This window comes from Notolepis coatsorum (genome assembly GCF_963971535.1).
Source record: "Notolepis coatsorum genome assembly, chromosome: 3".
NCBI lineage: Eukaryota > Metazoa > Chordata > Actinopteri > Aulopiformes > Paralepididae > Notolepis > Notolepis coatsorum.
In genome coordinates, this window is record NC_140167.1 from 128,367 (window position 1) to 150,008 (window position 21,642).

General features: G+C 41.7%; 1 protein-coding gene across 1 annotated transcript in view; it reads left to right on the plus strand.

The window, feature by feature from the left end:
• Positions 1-20,734, plus strand: part of LOC311225243 (uncharacterized protein) — a 35,295-nt gene extending 14,561 nt beyond the window's left edge. Inside the window, exons 2-9 of the mRNA XM_084310460.1 lie at positions 6,422-6,551; positions 11,820-12,396; positions 12,758-12,851; positions 12,949-13,146; positions 13,433-13,578; positions 13,684-13,900; positions 17,640-17,826; positions 19,207-20,734. Of these exons, the coding sequence (XP_084166586.1) occupies positions 6,434-6,551; positions 11,820-12,396; positions 12,758-12,851; positions 12,949-13,146; positions 13,433-13,578; positions 13,684-13,900; positions 17,640-17,826; positions 19,207-19,457 (1,788 nt within the window). The 5' untranslated portion in view covers positions 6,422-6,433 and the 3' untranslated portion in view covers positions 19,458-20,734. The remainder of the gene's footprint in view (positions 1-6,421; positions 6,552-11,819; positions 12,397-12,757; positions 12,852-12,948; positions 13,147-13,432; positions 13,579-13,683; positions 13,901-17,639; positions 17,827-19,206) is intronic.
• The last annotated feature ends 908 nt before the right edge of the window (positions 20,735-21,642 follow it).

Sequence of the window (21,642 nt, forward strand, 5' to 3'; positions counted from 1 at the left end):
TATCGTTAATGTATCGTATCGTTGGCACCGTATCGAGATGCGCATCGCATCGGCCTCAGTGAGGAGATGCACATCCCTAGTACAGGTAGGGCTAGGCGATATGGCCTCTCAGATTCAGATTCCTTTATTGAGCCATTTGTGTAAAACGCATTGGTAATTGTTGCAGCAATACAGTGTATGCATTCTTTCTTTTTTCACAGTAAACAAACACCAACACAGACAAGAAACGAAAACAGTGCAGTGGGGGATTAATCAATAAATAAAATACATATATATATATATATAAAGTGAAGTGTGCAGAGATCCAGTACGGACTAGTGCAGTGCAGTCAATGTCATTGTGCCAGTGTCACTTGGGGGCAGAGGGGGGGGGGGTACCTAAATCTAAATGATATCGCGATATTTTTTGGCCATATCACGATACAATGTATATTTTGGCATTTCCTCTAGTCTAAAGCACTTAAAATGCTTGATTTAACCCTTTGATGCATAGTCACGCCAATATGATGATTATAATAAGTCCCTGCAACATATGTTTGCATTATTAAACCATGAAGATGCTTTAAAAAATAATTTAATGAAAATGTACTAAGAGTAGTCTACTGACACACTAATAAAAAAAATTATTTACATCTAAGACAATTTATATAACTCTTGGGTGCCTAAGACTTTTGCACAGTAGTGTTTTCTATCCACTTTAGCCAAACACGCATCTATATATATATATATATATATATATACACACTACTGTGAGAAAATAATAATCGCACACAAAGGGATAACGGCTTATAGCAGACTTAATGATTTTAGAATATTTCAGATAATGGAATTAAATGTTTATCATCAACTATCCAGTTAGTATTTATACTGTAACGTTTGGCTACTTTAAATCATTGAATGTAGAGAGAGAGAGGGCGAGAGAACGCGCAAGAGAGCCAGCCCCCGCCCCTCGGGTTTTGTTCTAGGTTTGCGTTTTGATCGTCTAAGCTGCCGTAGGTGATGATGTCACACTCTAATGTAAACAGGAAGAGTTTAACACACTGAGATGGAAACTGGATGATAAAGAAACAAATAACCAATAAATATGAAGTTATGTTTAAACTTCTGTTGTCAAGCGTTGTCAATATAACCCACTCCCTTTCCTCACGAATGGAACTAGTGTTGTGGAGTCCGCTTTGAGCGTTTTCCAGGGTTAGCAGCTAATGCTAGTTAGCTTAGCATAGTCCTCATGGATATCTTGGTTAGCAGCTAACGTTAGCCCATTGCTCGTGTCAATTAAATTGCATGTCATTAAAGGTCCGCGCTCGTCTGTCTAATGAAATTACAGTTGCATGTCATTTAAGGTCCGCGCTGGCCATGTGTCTATAATGAAATGAGAGGACAGCTCTGCGCAAAAGCAAGTCTCATCTCAGCCGCAACGTGACAACATATACTCGATGTTCACGTTATAGTAATTTACTACATCTCATGTAGAACAAGCCGCGATACATCGAGTACAGGGGGCGAAATTAAAGCCCGCCGCCCACCAGGGGCGCTCAGTTTTTACCTTTGGCGCTTGCCACTGAGAGCCCTGCCCGCCGTGTGGCGTGTAGACGTGTAGTTCATAACGATACTCTTATTTTGAAAATCTGTGCGGGTCTCATTTCCGGCCCAAGCGCAGCTAGAGTCATAATATGGATGGCTCCGGCAGTTAGCAGCATTCGGTTCGTATGATATTCTTATTTTGAAAAAAAACGTGGCAACGAGTCATATCCGCCCAGCCGGGCCAGCCCTGCAGCGGAATACTATTGGCTTCTGCTCATATCAACACAGAGCAGTCTGCTCTTGTCTTCTAGATCGGACCTCCATGAGCTACCGTTACTGTTTAAACAATGACCCAGTCAACTATTCACTTTTAGTTTAATACATGATGAGGCATTGTCTAACGGTATCTAGCTGGCTAGCTACTGATAGCTGCTGATATCAACATGCTCCAGCAATAGTCGACTCGAGTGCATAATACCTCCGTTCCCTCGTTAGCTAGCTCGCGTTATCTAGCTCACGTTAGATCTATATGTCCCAGTAAACTAAATTGTCTTAACGTTATCTAGCGGGCTAGCAGTAGCTACAGATAGCTCCTGATATCAATGTCTTATAACATTGATTCAACGCGTATTCTAGCTGAGGGATTAGTATAGGGTCTAGCTGCATCGCCGGAGAATCCTTGCTGGAGCTGGAGGCTACTCAAGTATACACAGACAGTGGAGCTGTTTGCAGATAGCGAGCATTTTGACTTATTGCATGGTGGCGATGTCTCGCAGATAATACAACTACAAGTATGATTATATAATATATATTTTATTTAAAAACATTTTTTTTTATATAAAATATATATATATTTTTTTTAATCAAAAAAATGTGGCAGGTAAGAAATATGCTTGGCGGGTAGATTCTTCCCATCTACCCGCCACTGGCCGGTGAGTCAAAAAGTTAATTTCGCTCCCTGATCGAGTATACTCGATATATCGCCCAGCCCTAGGTACAGGTATGGTCAGGGTAATTACTTAATTATGCCTTTTACCCCATTTGGGGCATAGGCCGTCAACAAGGGTTCTCCGAGCATCCCGATGGGACACACCTGGGGCCAGCTGGAGAGGTTGGCTCAGGATCGGGACAGTCGGGGTAATAGGAGAGCTATAAATATAGGCAATAAACAAATGTAATCTGAATATACAATTTTAATAAATTAAACCGTATACACAGAGGTGCAGATGAGTCTAGTGTATACCATATTGGTCATAATACAAGTTACAATAAATATAGGCAATATAAAATATGACAAAGTAAACAGTATACACAAAGGTGCAGATGATGGTCTGTAGTATCGGTCATAATATGCGTTATAGTCCATGCAGGGTTTATTGGTTAAGAGTCATTCCTAATAGTTCTCAAGTTCTGCAGCCGTTAGTTCTCCAGCTGCTGGCAGCAGTCCGTGCCCCCGGTTGTGGAGACTGATGGCCTCTGGCATGAATATCTGGCAGACGCGCACACAGACACTAGGGATGCACCGATCTGATATTGATATCGGATATCGGCCCCGATATCACTAAAATAGCTGGATCTGGTATCGGTTAAAAAAAAATAGGAGATATCTGATTTTCTTTTTTTATATAATATAATATAATAAGAAATAAAATAAGAAATAACAATTCAGTACATTTTATATCTATGTGTTGATTTGTTACATTTAGTTTCACTAAGTTAGGAAAGTAATGTTTTAAGTCAAGTCTGATGTTGCCTTGCACAAAATAATGATCCCAGTCTCTTCCACACAGTGAGGCATACAGTTTATTAATTGAACAATGGGTATCTACATTTAGTCATTTAGCTGACTCTTTTATCCAAAGCGACTTACAAGTTATGTAGGACAAGTCATCAGGAATGGCACAACTCTTATCAGCTGAGTAACAATGTTCATCAAAGTGTTGAGTGCTACAGTGTAGGTTAGTTTATTAGGACAAGTGCATGACAGTAAGGTTAGTTGGGGTTAGATATTCTTTTTTTAAATTTCAGATAATGGTATCGGATCGGTACTCGTTATCGGCCGATAACCAAAGCCAGGTATCGGTATCGGGACTGAAAAAGTCGGATCGGTGCATCCCTAACAGACACACCGTTGTAACAGTAACGTTAGTGCCAGCTTGCTTGCTGTTGCTGTGGCCTGGTTTTGAAAGCGCTCCTGTCCTTACCGAGCGGTGTAGAGGTGAGAATGGTCTGACGGTGATCCGGGCTTGTTCAGTAGTGGTAGAAATCTGTTATCCAACTGATATTGGATTATCTGTGGTGACCATCCATGGCTGTTCTTTTATATTATTATTAGCTGCGGCAGCCTCATTAGCTAAATCCAGATCTAACGTTAGCTTAGCAGTGTTTCTCATCTGTTTATCTGACATACATTATCCTAGTTTAGCTTGGTTTAAGAGTCCATGGTAAAGTTGTATTATTTACAGTTTACCAAACAACCATTTTTCAATCTTCTGTAGATGTCCACGATATTGCATTTAGTTGTATTTTCATTTAATTTAGTGTACTTTCTGACGAGGACGTGGTCTTAGTTTTTCCAATGCGACCCTGGAAACACCACTTGGAAGACAAAAACAGCTGCCTGCATCAATAACCAATCGGTTGTTTTGGCCATCAAATGAAATGCAATATCATAGGCTTATATTCATAGATCAGAACTATAGCAGTGCATCTCTAGTATACACCCATGTGTTTTTCAGTTCTTCCTGTCAGGATTGTCCTTCCTTTCCAATTTGTTAGCCTAGGAAAAGAGAGCTACCTGTATAGCTGGTTAAGGACTGATTGTTCTTGCTTTCTGTGTTGATGATGAATGATTTTAAATTTTTTTGTATCCACTTTTTCTCCTATTTTTCTCCCATCCCAATTTCGCCTCGCCAATTCTCCCTTCAATTCTCCCCTCCCCTGTCTTGAACGTTGCTAGACTATGCCTCCCACTGGTCGGCTGCAGTGAGGACCAAGCCTTGCATCACGTGTGTCCCCTCCGGTACGCCTGTACGTTAATGCCAAGCAAGCAGTGCAAAAATGCTTCCGCATTCGTCACCGCACGCTAGTGCGGTAAAGCGCCCTTCTTTTCAGACAAATGCTACCGTGCGTGCACCGGCGGCGGCGTGCTCGCTCAGGTGCGTGCGTGCGCCGGCGTGCTCGCGCGAGGTGCCCGCGCATGCGCATGAGATCCGACACGAGCGGAGCTCAATATATATAAGTCACCGCCCCTTATTCAGTATCTAGCAATAGCTCAATTGGCAAGGACACATGGCTGTGGATCCTATGGCTTGTTTGCTGGCGAGTTCGAATCCCATCGAAAATATTTTTTAACGTGATTTTTTTTTAACGTGTATTCTTTCGGTTAAGGTTAAGGTTAAGGTTAGGCATTGTTTCGGAGTTGGTTAAGGTTAGAACGGTTAAGTTTAGGCGCTGTTAAGGAGCTGGTTAAGGTTAGAGTTTGTCAAAGAGAATGGCAATATAATTTCTATGGTTAAGGTTAGGCATGGTTAAGGTTAAGGTTAAGGTTAGGCATTGTTTCGGAGTTGGTTAAGGTTAGAACGGTTAAGTTTAGGCGTTGTTAAGGAGCTGGTTAAGGTTAGAGTTTGTCAAAGAGAATGGCAATAGACAGCCTATTTCCGCGCGACCTGGGCGCTGGGCGGCGGAAAATGAAAGGCACATTACTGCATGCCACTACGGTAAATTTTTGCACTGCTTGCTTGGCATAAAGCTACACTTGAGACATTCGCAGCAGGATATTAGAAGTTAATTAAACTTGACAGACATTATATCGACGATAATTATCGATATCGAATTATATGAAAATAATTTAATAATTTTATCGCGATAACGTTTTTGGTCATATCGCCCAGCCCTATGTTAAACCCAGATTCGGCTCAAATAAGGGACTAAACACGTTTCGCAATTATGCCACATCAATGTGGAACGCCCTACCCAAAGCTGTAAAGGAATGTGGATCACTACCCACTTTCAAAACCTCTCTCAAGGGACACCTACGGGAGACTGCAATTCAACACTGGCCCCTGTAAATATCCTAACCCAACCCCCTCCAATGTACAGTCATTTACCTAGTATGGTTTTGTCAATAGTCCAATGTACAATTTTGTTTGTTTGTACAGTGTCTCCCCCCCCCCCCCCCTCAATGTACAGTTTTACTTGTTTATACAGTGTGCCCCCCCCAACCACCTCCAATGTAAATTACCCAGTATGGTTGTCAATATCCCAATGTACCCAACCCCCCCCACCCAACCTCCTCCAATGTACAGTTTCTACGTCAAATGTATATACTCTCTTTTCTTGACTCCTTCTGTATCACAAACAGTACTGTATTTGCAAATCTGGTATGTCATAAATGTATAGATGTAGCAGTACTGACTATCTGTATGTCATGTATGTCATATATGTCCTGATGAATTGAAAATGGGGGACCCTGATGTAAACAAGACGAAAGTCTTTCTCTGGTCTGCATCCCCTTAACAATTGTGTGTATTGAGCTGTACTGTATTGTACCCATTCTGCAATCTGTTAATAAAGTTTTCAATCAATCAATCAATCAGGCTCACGCTGCCCCCGTCACTTCCTGATTTTGCTGTACAGGCGCACCAACCGACCTGTAGGAGTCGCTGTCCCCAACGTCCAATCCCCACCCACCAGCTTTCCCACCCCTAACACTGCCAATTATGGTAGCAACGCCGAGAGCTGGGCTCAAACCCAGCATCTCCTGCGTTAGTGGCGAGCGCCTTGCCCACTGCGCCACTTAGCCGCCCCTGTTCCTGATTTCAACTGAAAAGTTAGACCTTTGTTTGTTAGGATGAATGTACAATGTACTGATATTTCTTTACTTACTTTCCCCCAAGATTGGTCTGAATATGACCACCCCTAGCCTCTCACACCTTGGTTTGAGAGAAATGTCTGTCTGTTTGGTGGACTACACGAAACCGCCACAGCTGGACCAGGAGCAGAGCTGTTTGGACTGCATGGAAACAGGTATGGAAATGTTGACTTTAATCTGTAAACATTATGACATTATGAAAGTGTTGACTTAACCTCTTAAGCCAGACTCTCTAAATGTGCCTAAAAGTACATACCCAAGTAAAAGGAAGATTGCTCCACTTCTACAAGGGACATTTGCATGGTCTTGGTCAATGTTCCCTCTAACGTGCGCCCATGCACGCGCATGGCAAAATGCTCCCGTGCACATCTGGAATCTGTCGCGCACAGAAACATTTGTGTAAAATGCATGTAGTTAAATTGACTGGCGCATTGCACCGAATACTACGGTACCCTGTTGCGTGTGACGTTACCAAGAAAAGCCCCGCTTTCAGTGCCTTGTGGCCGTCGCTACTGCGCTCACAGACACACACACAACAGAGCAGGAAGCGGACAGAACCGACCAGCATGGCTGGCTCACAATGCCAACGCGAAAATGTACATTGCAGATGAACTGCAGAGAATTCCCAATTTATCGTCCCGGTCGAGACTAATTGGAAGCGGAGTGCAAGGCGTGCAAAGCTTGACCATATGTTTCTGTGTCTAATAAAGGTGCTGGCGATCTCAAAGCTCACATGGACACAGCAAAACATTACAAACAAAGCAGTGCGAGGCGAGAGTTTGATGGCAAAGTTGACCGAATTGATTGAAGAATGCAGCTATACAGAGAGAGAAAGAAAATAATTTAAAAAAATGTGATGCCTCAAAATGATGTTTTGGTTTGATAAGATGCTTAGGATACAATCATTCTAAGGATTATGTGTGTAATAAATTAGTTTAGTACACTAATTGCAACAAATCTGAAACTGCATAGTGCACTTTTAAATTAGTATCTTTGTGAGGTTACTGTTTTATAATATACATTACATTGAAAAGATACAAAGATATATTTTTTAAAGCTGGATTTTCTAATACAGAAGAGGTATTATTTATTTAGAAATGAATGTATATTGAATATCCTATTAATAATCAGAATAATCTGAAATTAATTTTGCACCGGTACCAGACCGCTCTGGCTTAAAGATTCAACAGACAGTTTGCCGTACAATGAGAATCTTACTTTGCTAGTCCGCCCTTCACACAAAATCACACAATACATTGACGTTATTGCTAGGGCTGTCTTAAATACTTCGAAGCTTCGAAGCTTCGTTCGATGGCACAAGCTTCGAACATTAAAAAAAAATCAAAGTTTAAAAAAAAAACTCAACATACAAATTTATTTGGAATAACAAACCACCTCGCATAAAAAGATCCACCGCACAGAGAAGTAAAGCAGACGGTGGCATGGCAGTCCCAGATTTTTTACAATATTTTAATGCCTTCACATTAAGACCATTGAAGAAGATATGGTTTGACCCCGAGGCTTTGGTATCTTGGAGAAAATTAGAAGAAAACATAGTAGCCCCACAGAGATTGAAAGACATAGCATACACTAAACTTTCAATCAAGCATTGTGAGCGAGAATTTGGCCCAATAATAACCCATGCAATCAGGACATGGCGGGAAACACAAAGGAAATTTCCTAACAATCAAGTATGGCATAATCACACTCCCATATTCAATAACAATGCTCTCTTAATGGGAAAACGACCTATAAGATTCCCTGTATGGGAAGAAAGAGGCATACACTCATTAGGGGATATTTTTAATAACAAGGGCCTCTGTAGTTATGTCGAAATATGCATAAAGTTTAACCTCACCGAGTCCACATGGCTTTTTTACATACAGTTACGACTTTGTATGAGATCTCACGGTGTTCCATTACACATACCAATTGAACACCACAGATACCACAAATTTTTCTATGACAGAGATACATTGGGAGGTTTTGTATCAGGTTTTTATGATCAATTACTAACGTCCTCGTACGAAACCCTTCAACTAGACAATGTCTGGAGGAGGGATATACCAGACCTGGAAAATGACTTTGATTGGCAAGGAGCCTGGGCAAATGTCCGACTTACATCAAGGAACCCGGATCATCAACAAATCAATCTGAACTATATTCACAGGACATACTTGACTCCTATAAGGCTGTGCAAAATGGGGCTTATACAAGACTCCAAATGCTCCCAATGTACAAATGGGGATGAAGGAACATTTATGCACATGTATTGGGACTGCCCACCAGTTAAGGCATTCTGGGAAGATGTGTCCCAACAATTATCAATACTCGTATTTTGGAATATACCTGTACACCCCGCGGTATTGCTATTGAATGATGTTTTTGAGTTTGCAGTGAACCCACAACTAAAAAGATTGGTTTTATCGGGTATCACAGTAGCTAAAAAACTGATTGCATCACGTTGGTTTCAACCGTAAAAAATGTGCCGGAAAGTGTGGTTTCTTACATATCTTGATGTGATATATCAAGAAATATCAACAGCAAGAATTCTAGGGCTCAATGAATCCAAAATGTTAATGTGGTTAGAAGTGGTGGAGAGAATAAAAGCTAGCCTATAATGGTGATGTCTGGTTAGGAGTGAGGGATAATGGAGGTACTATCCAAGAGGGGGTCCGGGAGGGGGGGATTTGAGCTGGAGCATATGTGTGTAGGGTTTTAGAAAATAGGTATTCGGGGTATATTATATACTAACATTTATATAATTGTAACTTGCTGGATATACACGGTATACGGTTAAAATGTTATTATTGACTATTTTTGTTTTATCCTGTTTCTGTACTTGCATATATTTTAACCACCTTTACTGAAAGTTTCATTATACATTGTGTGTTGAGTACTGACTTTTAATAAGTTTTGTTTTGCAATAATAAAAAAAATTAAAAAAAAAAAAAAAATTAAATTTTTTTTTTTTTTTTTTTTTTTTAACACTTCGATGTGTGTGTGCGTGGGGCCATTGGGTGGGGCTGGGGGACAAATACACTGGAGGTAAGGAACCCAGCTCAGCACTGCCCAAATTATATCATCACTATTGCCTGTTTGAAGGATATCATCCTCAAACACATATACACCACCTACACGCCTATTCTCAGTCCTTGCCCCACAATGGTGGAATGAACTACCCACCCCAGTTAGGACAGCCGAATCCCGTCCAATCTTTCGCCGTCGACTAAAGACGCACTTCAACCATTATCTGAAATCAAATTAAAAAAATTTAATTAAAAAAATCGAACCCTAACTAACCTTACTGTCATGCACTTAATAAACTAACCTACACTGTAACACGCAACACTTTGATGAATATTGTTACTCAGCTGATAGAGTTGTATCCTTCCTGATGACCTGTCGTACAGAACTTGTAAGTCGCTTTGGATAAAAGCGTCAGCTAAATGACTAAATGTGAATGTAAATGCCTTGTAGAATTCCACACATAAGAAAGAAAGATACTGGGATGAATAAACAAAATGGGAAATAAAATGTAGAAATGCATGCAATACATAAATAAATATGAATCTCCATATATGAAATAGAACATTTAGATAAGGTGCTACTGAGATGTTTTGGTGAGTTCTTTGTTTTTTTGTGGAAGTAGCCCTTCTTAAAAATGCATGTTCACTGATAATTTGTCTGTAGTGGAGTCTACAAGGTCTACATTGCCGGACCATGTAGAATCCGGACCTTGTAGACTGACATAATTCTGTGCATAGTTTAGTCTACCCAGGCCATATTTCAAATAATCAAAATCTTACTTCATTCATCTTAAACATTCTTGATTTGGGGGATTGGTAGTTCCCATGAAATCTGAAGTTGTTCAAACGACAACAGCGATCCACCTTGAATTAAATCACACAGCCGTGTTGGCTGCGTCACAGTCACGAAAGGGGCTACTTAATTCATTAATCCAATCCACTTTATTTATAGAGCACATTTAAAAACAACAAAGTTTACCAAAGTGCTGTACAAGTCCCACAACATAAGATAAAAAAGAAAAAAAAATTATTCGAAGCTCGGCCCCGAAGCTTCGATTGCCAAGAAAGAAGGTCAGCCCTAGTTATTGCACGTTCCGATGCACAGTGTAGGATCCAGTAGTGTTCACAAATATAATATGGAGGTGACAATGAGGTCACAGCAGCAGTCGGGTCAGGTCAGCCTGGCACAAAATAAAAAGTGGGAGGGGGGTGGATCAGTTTTAAAAAAAAATGATGGGGGAGCTAGCATTCACAAGCCTGAAGGCCTGTGTGTAAAAACTGTTTGTCAGTCTCGTAGTCCTGGATTTCAGATGGCAGGAGATTGAAGAGTCTGGGCTGGGGGTGTGTACCGTCCTTAATGATATGTGCTCTCCTGGTGGCCCTGGTAGAGTAAATGTCCTGTAGTGAGGGGAAGGCTGCTCCAGAGATGTACTGATCAGTTTTTATCACTCGCTGGAGTGCCTTCCTGTCCTTAGCAGTGCAGTTTCCATACCAGACTGTGATTGAGCTGGTGAGGACACCATTGTGTGTGTGTGTGTGGTGCAAGACCAGATGATATCGGAGGAGTTTGATAGTATCTACTGAGGATTGCCAGATAATGTTGATATCTGAACGTAAAAAAATATATAATACAAAAGAAATTTACATGATCATGCAACATAAAAAAAAATTTGTTGTAGGAACGGTTTGGGAGGTAGGGAGGGGTTTTAGATTGTGTGTTGTGACGTTTAGATTCAGAGAGAGAGTAAAGTACAGAAAAAAGGTACCGTTGGGTACCGGTATCGATTCCCAGGTAAAAAGAAACATTTTGAGCGGATGTTTTTTTATCGCAAATTTAATCGCAATCGCAATATCTGTCACAAAAATCGCAATTAGATTATTTTCCAAAATCGTGCAGCCCTAATCCTCAGTGGACCGGTTCTGACGGTACGCAGAGTGCAATGGGACGATAGTCATTCAGACAGGAGGTTACAGTGTTTTTCTTTGGCAGGGGCACGAGGGTGGTGGTCTTGCAGCAGGTGGGCACAATAGCTTGTGCTAGTGACGAGTTGTATATGTCAGCAAGTACGTCAGCCAGCTCTGAGGAACAGACCCTGAGGACACGGCCGGGATGTTTTCTGGGCCGGCTGCCTTCCGTGGGTTTGTTCTGCTCAGAACCGTACGTACCTCTGCCGCTGTCACCGTGAGTGGTGAGTCCTGCGTGCGCTCCGTGGTCAGAACCCCTCTCTGTTGGTTGGTGTTGGGGACTTCAAGATGGGCGTTGAGTCTAGAACTGTAGACGACTCTGGACTACACTGTGTTCTTAAACTATAAAACCCAGCTACATACCATTATAAACCTTACCTAAATAAAATCACCAAATATCTCTTTCCTCTGACACTCTTCTCCGTCCAGATAGCTGCAGTCCTGTCGGGCCTGGGAAGAAACCAAGAGGCTTCGATGGAAGAAAAGGTCTCAGCTGTGACCAGTGTGGGAAAAGCTTCAGTTCAAAGATCAATCTCAATCAACACCAGCGCATTCACACAGGAGAGAAGCCCTATTCCTGTGACCAGTGTGGAAAGAGCTTTCGTCAGCCACGTTATCTGAAAATGCACCAGAGAATTCACACAGGAGAGAAGCCCTACTGCTGTGAGCAGTGTGGGGAGAGCTTTACTCGACAGTCTACTCTGAAAACACACCAGATAATTCACACAGGAGAGAAGCCCTACTCCTGTGACCAGTGTGAGAAGAGCTTTTATCAACAGAGTCATTTGCAATCACACCAGCGAAAGCACACAGGAGAGAAGCCCTACTTCTGTGACCAGTGTGAGAAGAGCTTTAGTCAATTGAGTAATCTGCAAAAACACCAGAGAATTCACACAGGAGAGATGCCATACTCCTGTGACCAGTGTGAGAAGAGCTTTAGTCTACTGTCTACTCTGAAAAGGCACCAGAGAAATCACACAGGAAAGAAGCCCGACTCCTTTGACCAGTGAGTGTGAGAAGAGCTTTAGTCGAGGCGATCATCTGAAAACACACCAGCAAATTCACACAGCAGAAAAGCCCTACTTCAGTCACCAGTGTGAGAAGAGCTTTAGTCAACTGTCTAATCTGATGACACACCAGAGAATTCACACGGGAGAAAAACCCTACTTCTGTACTCATAACGTTATTTCGCGTTAGAATCGTGGCTAACGATAACATGTAAAACTCCATTCACGATGCTAACAACATTGACAACACAGCCCAGCTGTCAGACGCTCTGTGCAGATGTTGGCATTAGCTACAGAGACCCTTGTATGTATAACTCAATACTTTGAATAATCCAGCTAATATGTTTGACTTTCTCCTAGATCAGCAAATCTTAAAAGACGCGTCAGCAATGCTGAGCGTTTTCCCTGTACTGCGCCATGTCAATCAAATCTGGACGCGTACCCTGAACTTGTGGTAGGCCTATGTGCTTCTTCTAAGTTTCTATGCTTTTTTTTTTCAGTATTTACTGGCTTTAAAAAAAAAATAACATCTTGTTGCTTGTGTGTTGAAGGACTTTTTACCGAAGGGTTACACATATCATGTCTGCGCGTACAGACTTGTGGTGAGCCCATCCCTCTTTGCCCCGACCTCTTTTGAGGCCACTGTGCGAATGACTCTACAGTCTGAGGAGGAGATCCTGGTGTGGGCAAGGTCGATGCCGGTCACCTGGAGAGTGGCCCATACAAGACCCAAGAAGATCATCTTCAGAGTATGTTGTTCTTTTAGAGTTGGTATGCTCAACATTCCCTGAGAAGTGATTTTCCACTTTCAGTACGTTCAGCTGAAAGGTCATTTATGGCTGATGCATATAATATTTGTCTCCAAAAATATGACGGCTCTGGATCATTTGACTCTTATTTACCATTTCAACCACATTTGCATAAATACAGTGGATGTCATTACTTGGGTTCATGACAAAGCAACATCTTGGGAGGATCTTTCTGGTCAAATAAATATCTTATAATTTTAATAAATATCTTATAATTTTAATACAGAGAGACTACAGGTGCCAGCACAACACCAGATACACACCAACCAGTGCCACACAAACACCCCGCAGGGTGTCTAAAAACACAGGTTGCCCGGCTGAAATGAGGATCTCCCTTGTGCGCACTGTGGACGGTCGTGGACAACCGAGCAAGTGTGTAACACACAAACCCATTTACATTTCAAATGGAATTTTCTAATTTTATATTAGTTTTTTTATGATGGTATTTCTCTGTTTAACTATCTTTTACCACACCAGGAGCACTGATCCCCACATTCCCGACTATCCCATGAGCGTGTATCTCCGCAATATCCACAATCATGTGGCTGAGGCTGTGCGTCACAAGGACGCGGGCAGCGAAGCCGCGGGCAGCGAAGCCGCGGGCAGCGAAGCCGCGGGCAGCGAAGCCGAGGAGTTGGAGTCTGGACACTCGCCGTCCTCTGCACTGGACGTTACGCCAGAGAACATTTCTCAGGTAAATTACAATCAAACTGGCACAAAAAGGCACACACACCTAATTTATACAGCATGCAATGACTGAGTCTGTTGTGTTTTTGACCTATGTTGATTTGACATTTCTTGCAACAAAATAAGTACAAGTAATTGTCTAATACGATGGTAGCACAATAGAACACCTAAAATTCAAGGTATGGTATGGTGGCAATGTTTTCATAAATTCCTAAATCTTTTCCACTGCCTCAATGAGCTAAAGGACTGCACCCTACTGAAGGAGCTAGAATACATAGACAGTGATATAGAGCTAAAGGACTGCACCCTACTGAAGGAGCTAGAATACATAGACAGTGATATAGAGCTAAAGGACTGCACCCTACTGAAGGAGCTAGAATACATAGACAGTGATATAGAGCTAAAGGACTGCACCCTACTGAAGGAGCTAGAATACATAGACAGTGATATAGAGCCCACACCTGAGCAGTGGTCCGCTTTAGCCTATATAATGCTCCCCCAAATGCTCCCTCAAAGATCTCCTCACCACAGAACCCTCCACCCGTAACTTTCGCTCCACCAACACAAACCGCCTCCTTCCCCCCAGGACCAAGCTCCGCACCATGGGGGCGACCAGGCCTTCTGCTGGGCTGCTCCTCGCCTGTGGAACGCCCTCCCTGACTACCTCAGAGCACTGCTTCCTTTAAAAGAGAACTTAAAACATACCTCTTCATGAAAGCCTTCCCTTAGTTTCCCTTTTTTATGCTTTATGTCTTGTTTCTTTAATTTCCTAATGTTTTTAAAGTCTGTTTTACTCTGTAGCACTCTGAGACTTGGTTTCCAGAGTGCATTATAAATCGAATGTATTATTATTAAGGTATTGTTGAATGCCGATGGTTTGTCTCTATCTATCTCAGGTCACCTACTCGAGATATAACCCTGTGGCCGCCCGATATCCCCCAGCGAGGTGCTAAACTCGCTAAGTTCTCGGGTCAATTAATATTTCTATCACGCTTACTTCATAGTCACTAGTTAGTTATATCCAGTTGATATGAAATATAAGCATAGAAGAGTTGTTAACCTCTTCTTTGTTTGTAATAAACCGAATGTATGTCTGGGAGAACTCTTTTGCCTTATTATTATAATAATATTATTATATCACCGTCACCGCCACTATCCTCATTTTTGAGGAAAGGCCTGTAATGCTAATCATTTGAAAGCCTGATGATATTACTTTGCCTACAACAATAGTAATTATATTATCACCATCACCGCCACCGCCACTATCCTCATTTTTGAAGAAAGGCCTGTAATGCTAATCATTTGAAAGCCTGATGATATTACTACTCTTTTAATAAGTATTACTACTGCTAATAGTGTAATATTAGCGTACTAACACTAATCATTATTTGCAAGCCCCAGTACCCCTCTTATCAATTCGACAGGTCCATCAATCCGTGGTACAGATCGTCCGGTCCTGCAGTGACTAGACTCTCAGTTTCCCACAAACCCGATGGAGCCCGTCGAACACAGAGATACCGGCGCCCGCAAACAACAAACAGTGCCATATATATATATATATATATATATATATATATATATTAGTGCTGTCAAACGATTAAAATATTTAACTCGATTAATCGCATGATTGTCCATAGTTAACTCGCGATTAATCACAGATTAATCGCTATTTTTATTTTACCTTAAACGGATCTTTTTCAAGTTCCAAGTTTTAATACTCTTATCAACATGCGAGTCAACAAATGCTTGCTTTATGCAGCCATTTAACACAAAAGGATGACCCTCATGCATTGCACATTTGCATCAAATTCAAAACGGAGTGATGCACAAAATAACTTAAAAGAAAATAATAATTTAAAACAATGAATAAAGTGTGCATGAAATAATAGGGAAAGAAAACGTTAGGAACTTGTTACATTCACACACACAAGGGCTGATTAATCACACACCCCCCTCTCTCCCTCACACACACACTCTCCCAGCTCTCTTTCTCTCTTGCCCCTTCCTCATCTCTCTCACCCCCCTCTCTCTATATCTCACACACACACACACACACACACACTTCAGAAACAAACATAGTAGCCGAACGCACAATTGGAGGGGGGCTCCCCACCCTCCAGAACATTTACAACAAGCGTTGCAGGGGCAAGGCTAAGAGAATCATTAAAGACTCCAGTCACCCGAACAACTGCCTCTTTGAACTGCTGCGGTCAGGCAAGCGATACCGGAGTCTCAAGGCGAGCACAGAAAGACTCAGAAGAAGCTTCTATCCCCAGGCCATCAGGCTGCTAAACGAACAATGAACACTACACAACAACAACCATCAAACGCACATAGCACACACATCCACACGCACACACTCACTTTAAACAAACACACTGTAGCACCCACTCCACACACTTTATAGCACACACGCACTTTAAACAAACACACTGTAGCACCCACTCCCCACACTTTATATTTATTGATGAAGGATTGCACTACAACTCGTACACCTTACTGTAAATTGTACCTAAATTGTACCTCATCCCATTTCTGCTTTGCACTATATAGTACTGTACATTAGTACACTGCATAGTATTGTATATTATATGGTAACTCAGTTACGTCTATTCTGCATCGAACATTGTACATATGTCTATACTGAACACTGTGACCTCATTTTCTACTTCTAAATTACATGCTATACTATGTTATTTGATACTATCTTGTCTAGCACAGTCTCTGGAGCGTAACAGTAAGAAGCATTTTGTATGAAAGTATTCTGTACTTCTGTATGACAACTATTAAAGAAACTTGAAACTATCAATGAGAGCATCAATAATACACCTGAGTGAAATCTAGTAAAAAAAAAAAAAAAAATTAGTTAATCTTGAGTTAAAAAAATTTGTGGCATTAATAGAATCGGGAGTTAACGCGTTAATATCGCGTTAACTTTGACAGCCTTAATATATATATAATATCCTTTATATAACTAGCTGAAAAGCAGTAACCAGCAATTGATTCAATCTGCATGGCTTCCAGAATATAGCTATACCGATTTACCTCAGATAAGAGCAGGGCGAGGCCAGCGTCGTGACACATTGCGATAGAAAGCAGTCCATGAATTCAATAAGTATTTCAATAAAGTTGTTTTAATTAGAAAAAGCAAGTTACAAAGAGACTGCATTGGAAATGTCCAATTCAGTTAAAAGAAGTATAAAACATCTCTTCTCTAGCATAGCATAGCCTCTAAAAAACAAAGCTTTGTCCTAGAGACTCCACTCTGAAAAATAGACAGATTCTGTTCCAATACATCGCTCAACAGTATCTGACGCTATAAGAATGGTGTCTGAAGTCTAAGAATAAAAAAAGTTACTGTTTTAGAGTCTATAGTTTATAGTTCTACATACACAGACATTCTTCATAATCACTGACGCGTAAGTCATCTCTTTAACATATGCTTAGATTTAAAACATATATATACAATAAACATATGCTTAATCCTTTACATCCTACAAGTGACAGAGAGAACAGGATGTCATGATAAAAAGTGTCACTAGTTCTTTTGTGGCACTTCAACAGGTATTGGTCTAGCAAAGCAGAGCTGCTCCCTGGCGTTCGACTTCAAAATCCTGGTCTCACCAGAACTGAGTTTGCTCAGATTAGAAATGTGAAATAAATGTATAAAAAAACGTTCCTTATGACTTACCTTACTTGTGGCGTATCTCTTATGACTTCCCTTTTCTATCTGTCATTATGTGTAGATTGATGGGTCAACGTTTGAGGTGAAGAGTGCCTCCACACCTGGGAAGGTCTACCTGGTCGACACAAACCTTGAGACGTGCTCATGTCCTGTGGGCAGCTCAAGGGCACCTTGTGAACATCAAGCTGCTGTTATGAAGGTGTTCCCTGGGACAGTCACCCCCAGCAGGACGAAGGCACAACTGTTAAGTAAGAGAAGGAATACAATGACTCTAGTCTGTAGAGTGTACCGGTATACTGTGTATGTACGTATACGGATATTAACACATGGGCCGGTTACAGACATGGTCTAAGCCATGACGGTACTATCTAGAGTTGGTCCATTAAATTAACTATCTGATCCCGGACTTGGTCTAATCCATGGCTACGAAACAAACCCTAAATATTATCAATGAATTATTACAAACAGACGAGGTACTAGACATACAAAATAACAGTAGAGGCGACAAAGAACTGTATTCACACAAGAATGGACAAGGAGCAACAAGAGGAGGGGGACATGCAAATCATGGTTTGATCAAGTGAAACAGTGGGTTTTTAGTAATTTTTTTAAGCCTGAGAGATCCGGGTCCGATCTGATGTCCATTGGCAAGGCGTACCTCTAGGCGCTGACGCCTCAAAGGCTCAATCTCCTCTGCTGACCATTTTTGAAAGATGGGTGTTAAGGTGTATTGTAGGACTTCTGTGATATATTCCGGAGTGAGACCATTTAGTGTTTGTAGACAAACATACAGGTCTACAACTCTGTATTGTATTTGAAGCGTCAGGTCAGTATGGCCGTGTTCTGGATTTTTGAATCTTTATTTCGAACATGCAATGAATACAAACGAACAATAACAAAAAAGCAAAACAACTCAATCTGCATGTTCGAAAAGGAGTAGGAAGAAGTATACACTTATTTAATCCTACCCCTTTTCCACTACTCAAATGAGTGTACTATTTTAAACATAAAAAAGAAAAGAAAAAAAAATATATATATATATATATATATGCCAAACAAAAACTATATGTATAAAAGAAATAAAATAGAAAACAAAATAAAAAATTTAAACACCCGTGAATATCAAGTCCCTTCCTCATCCCTGTACCTTGTGAACATCATTTCCGAAGTTTGAATTGTCTCATGTTTGGACATTGCTTTAGCACCACATTTAGACTGTTCCACAGTTTCACTCCACATATCGAGATGCAGTGTTTTCTCATGGTAGTGCGTACGTTTAGCACCTTTAAATTGTGTTCTCCCCTCAGATTATAACCCCCCTCCCTATCAAAGAACAATTCTTGAATGTTTCTTGGAAGTGCATGACTTTTTGCTTTATACATTAATTGTGCCGTTTTAAATTCCTCAAGATCATTTAGCTTCAATGTCTTTGACTCCAAAAACAATATGTTAGTGTGATCACGATAACCTGCAATGTGAACTATCCTTATGGCCCTTTTTTGGAGTATAAAAAGTGGTTGTAGTGTAGACTTATAATTGTTTCCCCAGACTTCAGCACATAATAATTTATATAAATGTTTACAGTACAGTTCAAATACAATATCATCTATTGCTCCATCTTTTTTCAGCTGTTTTAGCCAGAGAGGGGTTGCGGTCCCAATTGAAGGAGTTCCAAGAAATGCTGCTGACCAATGAGGAACTTCAAGTGGGAGCGTCAGCCATGATGAAGACCTTCGATCAGCTGAAGGGGAATCCCTCCGAGCTGCTGTCAGCTCTACACACCTTCGGCCGCTCGGTATCGTCCTCTGTAGGAACAACTGAGAAACGTCCTGTTTGGATCCTTTCAAAAGAGCCAATTTTGTTGGCTTTTCGAAAATGATATTTTTGTCCTGGCAAAATACATGAGCAGTCCTAGTTATTTATCCTGTATGAAATGTCATCCTGGATACAAATGTATATGTCAGATTATGATACATGTTTTTGACTTGTATGATGCCCATGTGGGCTGGGCACCGATTGAGTTGTTGGACGCGAAATAACGTTATGAGTGAATCTGCGGTAGTGATATGATGTATTCTAGGAGGATATACATAGGCGGCGCGTGAACCGGACATTAGGGTAGGCTATATTGCCCGGAGCTCGCATTTTGTTTCCTTTTTTGTCAATACACACACCCACTAGGCTATGCGAGGCAAGCCCCACTCATTTAATATATAGTGCAAATTAAGTGTTCAAATGAAGGCATCCAATAATAGATTAACCATTGTCTTACCTTAATGCAGCAAAATGCGACGTTTCGTCTTGGCATCAGTGATCTTTTCTGCTTTAACTTTGTCTGTGAGATCACTTTCAATGTGAAGCAGACTCTCCTGGCGCATTGTTGTTCTTAGCCAGTTTTGGATGTGGTGTGCCTCATTGCTGAGAAACACCGTTCACAACTTGAATCACAAGTTGCAGTGCTGACAGCAATGAAGGGAACGTTTTTCGTAATTTAGATAATCTCATGCTTTGAAAACAATGTACATACAGTAGCTCTAAAGTTTCCACGATTTGATGAACTCTGACTCTCATGTCCTCTTAGAGCAAGCCCTTGTTTGCCAAGATAACGCAACATACAGCCTCAGGTGATCCGTAGTTATGCCCAGGGCCAGCCCGGTGCAGCTTCTAAATTACTTTGTTTATATGCCTTGGAAAAATACCATATATCCATTTAGCTTTTTGAAATTTGACTCAAAATAGTGCGCTGGTGTTCGCTACAAAGCAATCGGCGGGCGGATATTCGGAACGCAGATGTTTGCTTTCATCGATACTGCGGGATCATCGATGATCATGTGAATGATGTGATTGGCTACATTATTTAATCTGAGCCTATGCGTGATTAGTTACTGCCTGTACCTGGAATGTTAAACGCTGCCACCGATTGACACCTTCGTCGTTGACACCTCGGCCAGCGGGCTGCAGCACAAGACGCACACAATAGCCAGCAGCCTGCGCAGTGCGCATATATATTATATATACATTTAAAAATTCCCAGCATAATATTTTGGGTAGGCATAGCCCCCCCTGGCCTTATATACCCGCCGCCTATGAGGATGTATATGTAATTGTGCGAACAATCTTGTGTGTACAAGGCGGACATTTCTATCCCAGAGCCCGTCGGAGCTAAACCAATCAGAGAGGGTCTTCGCAAACTACGGTTACGTAAAAGAAAATCACGCCTCTGGGATAGAAATGTCTGCCTTGTACATATTTATTCTCTGCTTCGAAGTGGTTATGCTTTGGCCCTCTTTCGAAGTGGGTTATGCTTAGAGTTTGGAATCAGGGCTGGTGGTCCATCGCCCTGCTCTAAATATAAACTCCAAGCATAACCCACTTCAAAAGAGGGCCAAAGCATAACCAGTTTGAAGCAGAGAATATATATGTACAAGGCGGAAGAGCCCTTCGGAGCCAAACCAATCGGAGAGGGTCTTCGCTGTACGCGGGCTAGCCAATCAGAGAGCGTCTTCGCAAACTACGGCTACGAAAAAAATCACTCGAGAGAGAGTAGGGTATATCTGCAGAGCCGCAAGCCCAACGTCTGGGCGGGGCTTCTGGGCTTGTACTTTGTTTGAGTCGGGGCTTGTACTCTGTTTGACTGTGCGTGGGCGGAGCGCGTCTATGCCTTCTACAACGCCGCTCGGTTTCCGGGTTCCTCTGATTGGCCACGACGCCCACGTGACCCTACGCTAGCACGCCCCCTTATCGCGGCCAGTTCTCGGTGCGGGCTCGCTCTGAGGGAAGAAGGCCGGCCATATTAATTTCTACATTTTATACATAATATCCCAGCGTTTCAACCAGCTGCACATTATACTCACATTATGTGCTCATTAGAAGAAAATAATTGACGCATATTGGTCAGGAAATGGCGAAACGCTAACGTTATAAAATACCCTGACATTGGGTAGAAATGTAGCGGGGTTAGGGTGACCTATTGACGGGTCTGGGAGAGAGATGCGGGGGGTGGGGGGGGGGCTGCCTTGCGCTGACGCTGCCCGCCTCATCACCAGCCACACCTGAACGAATCT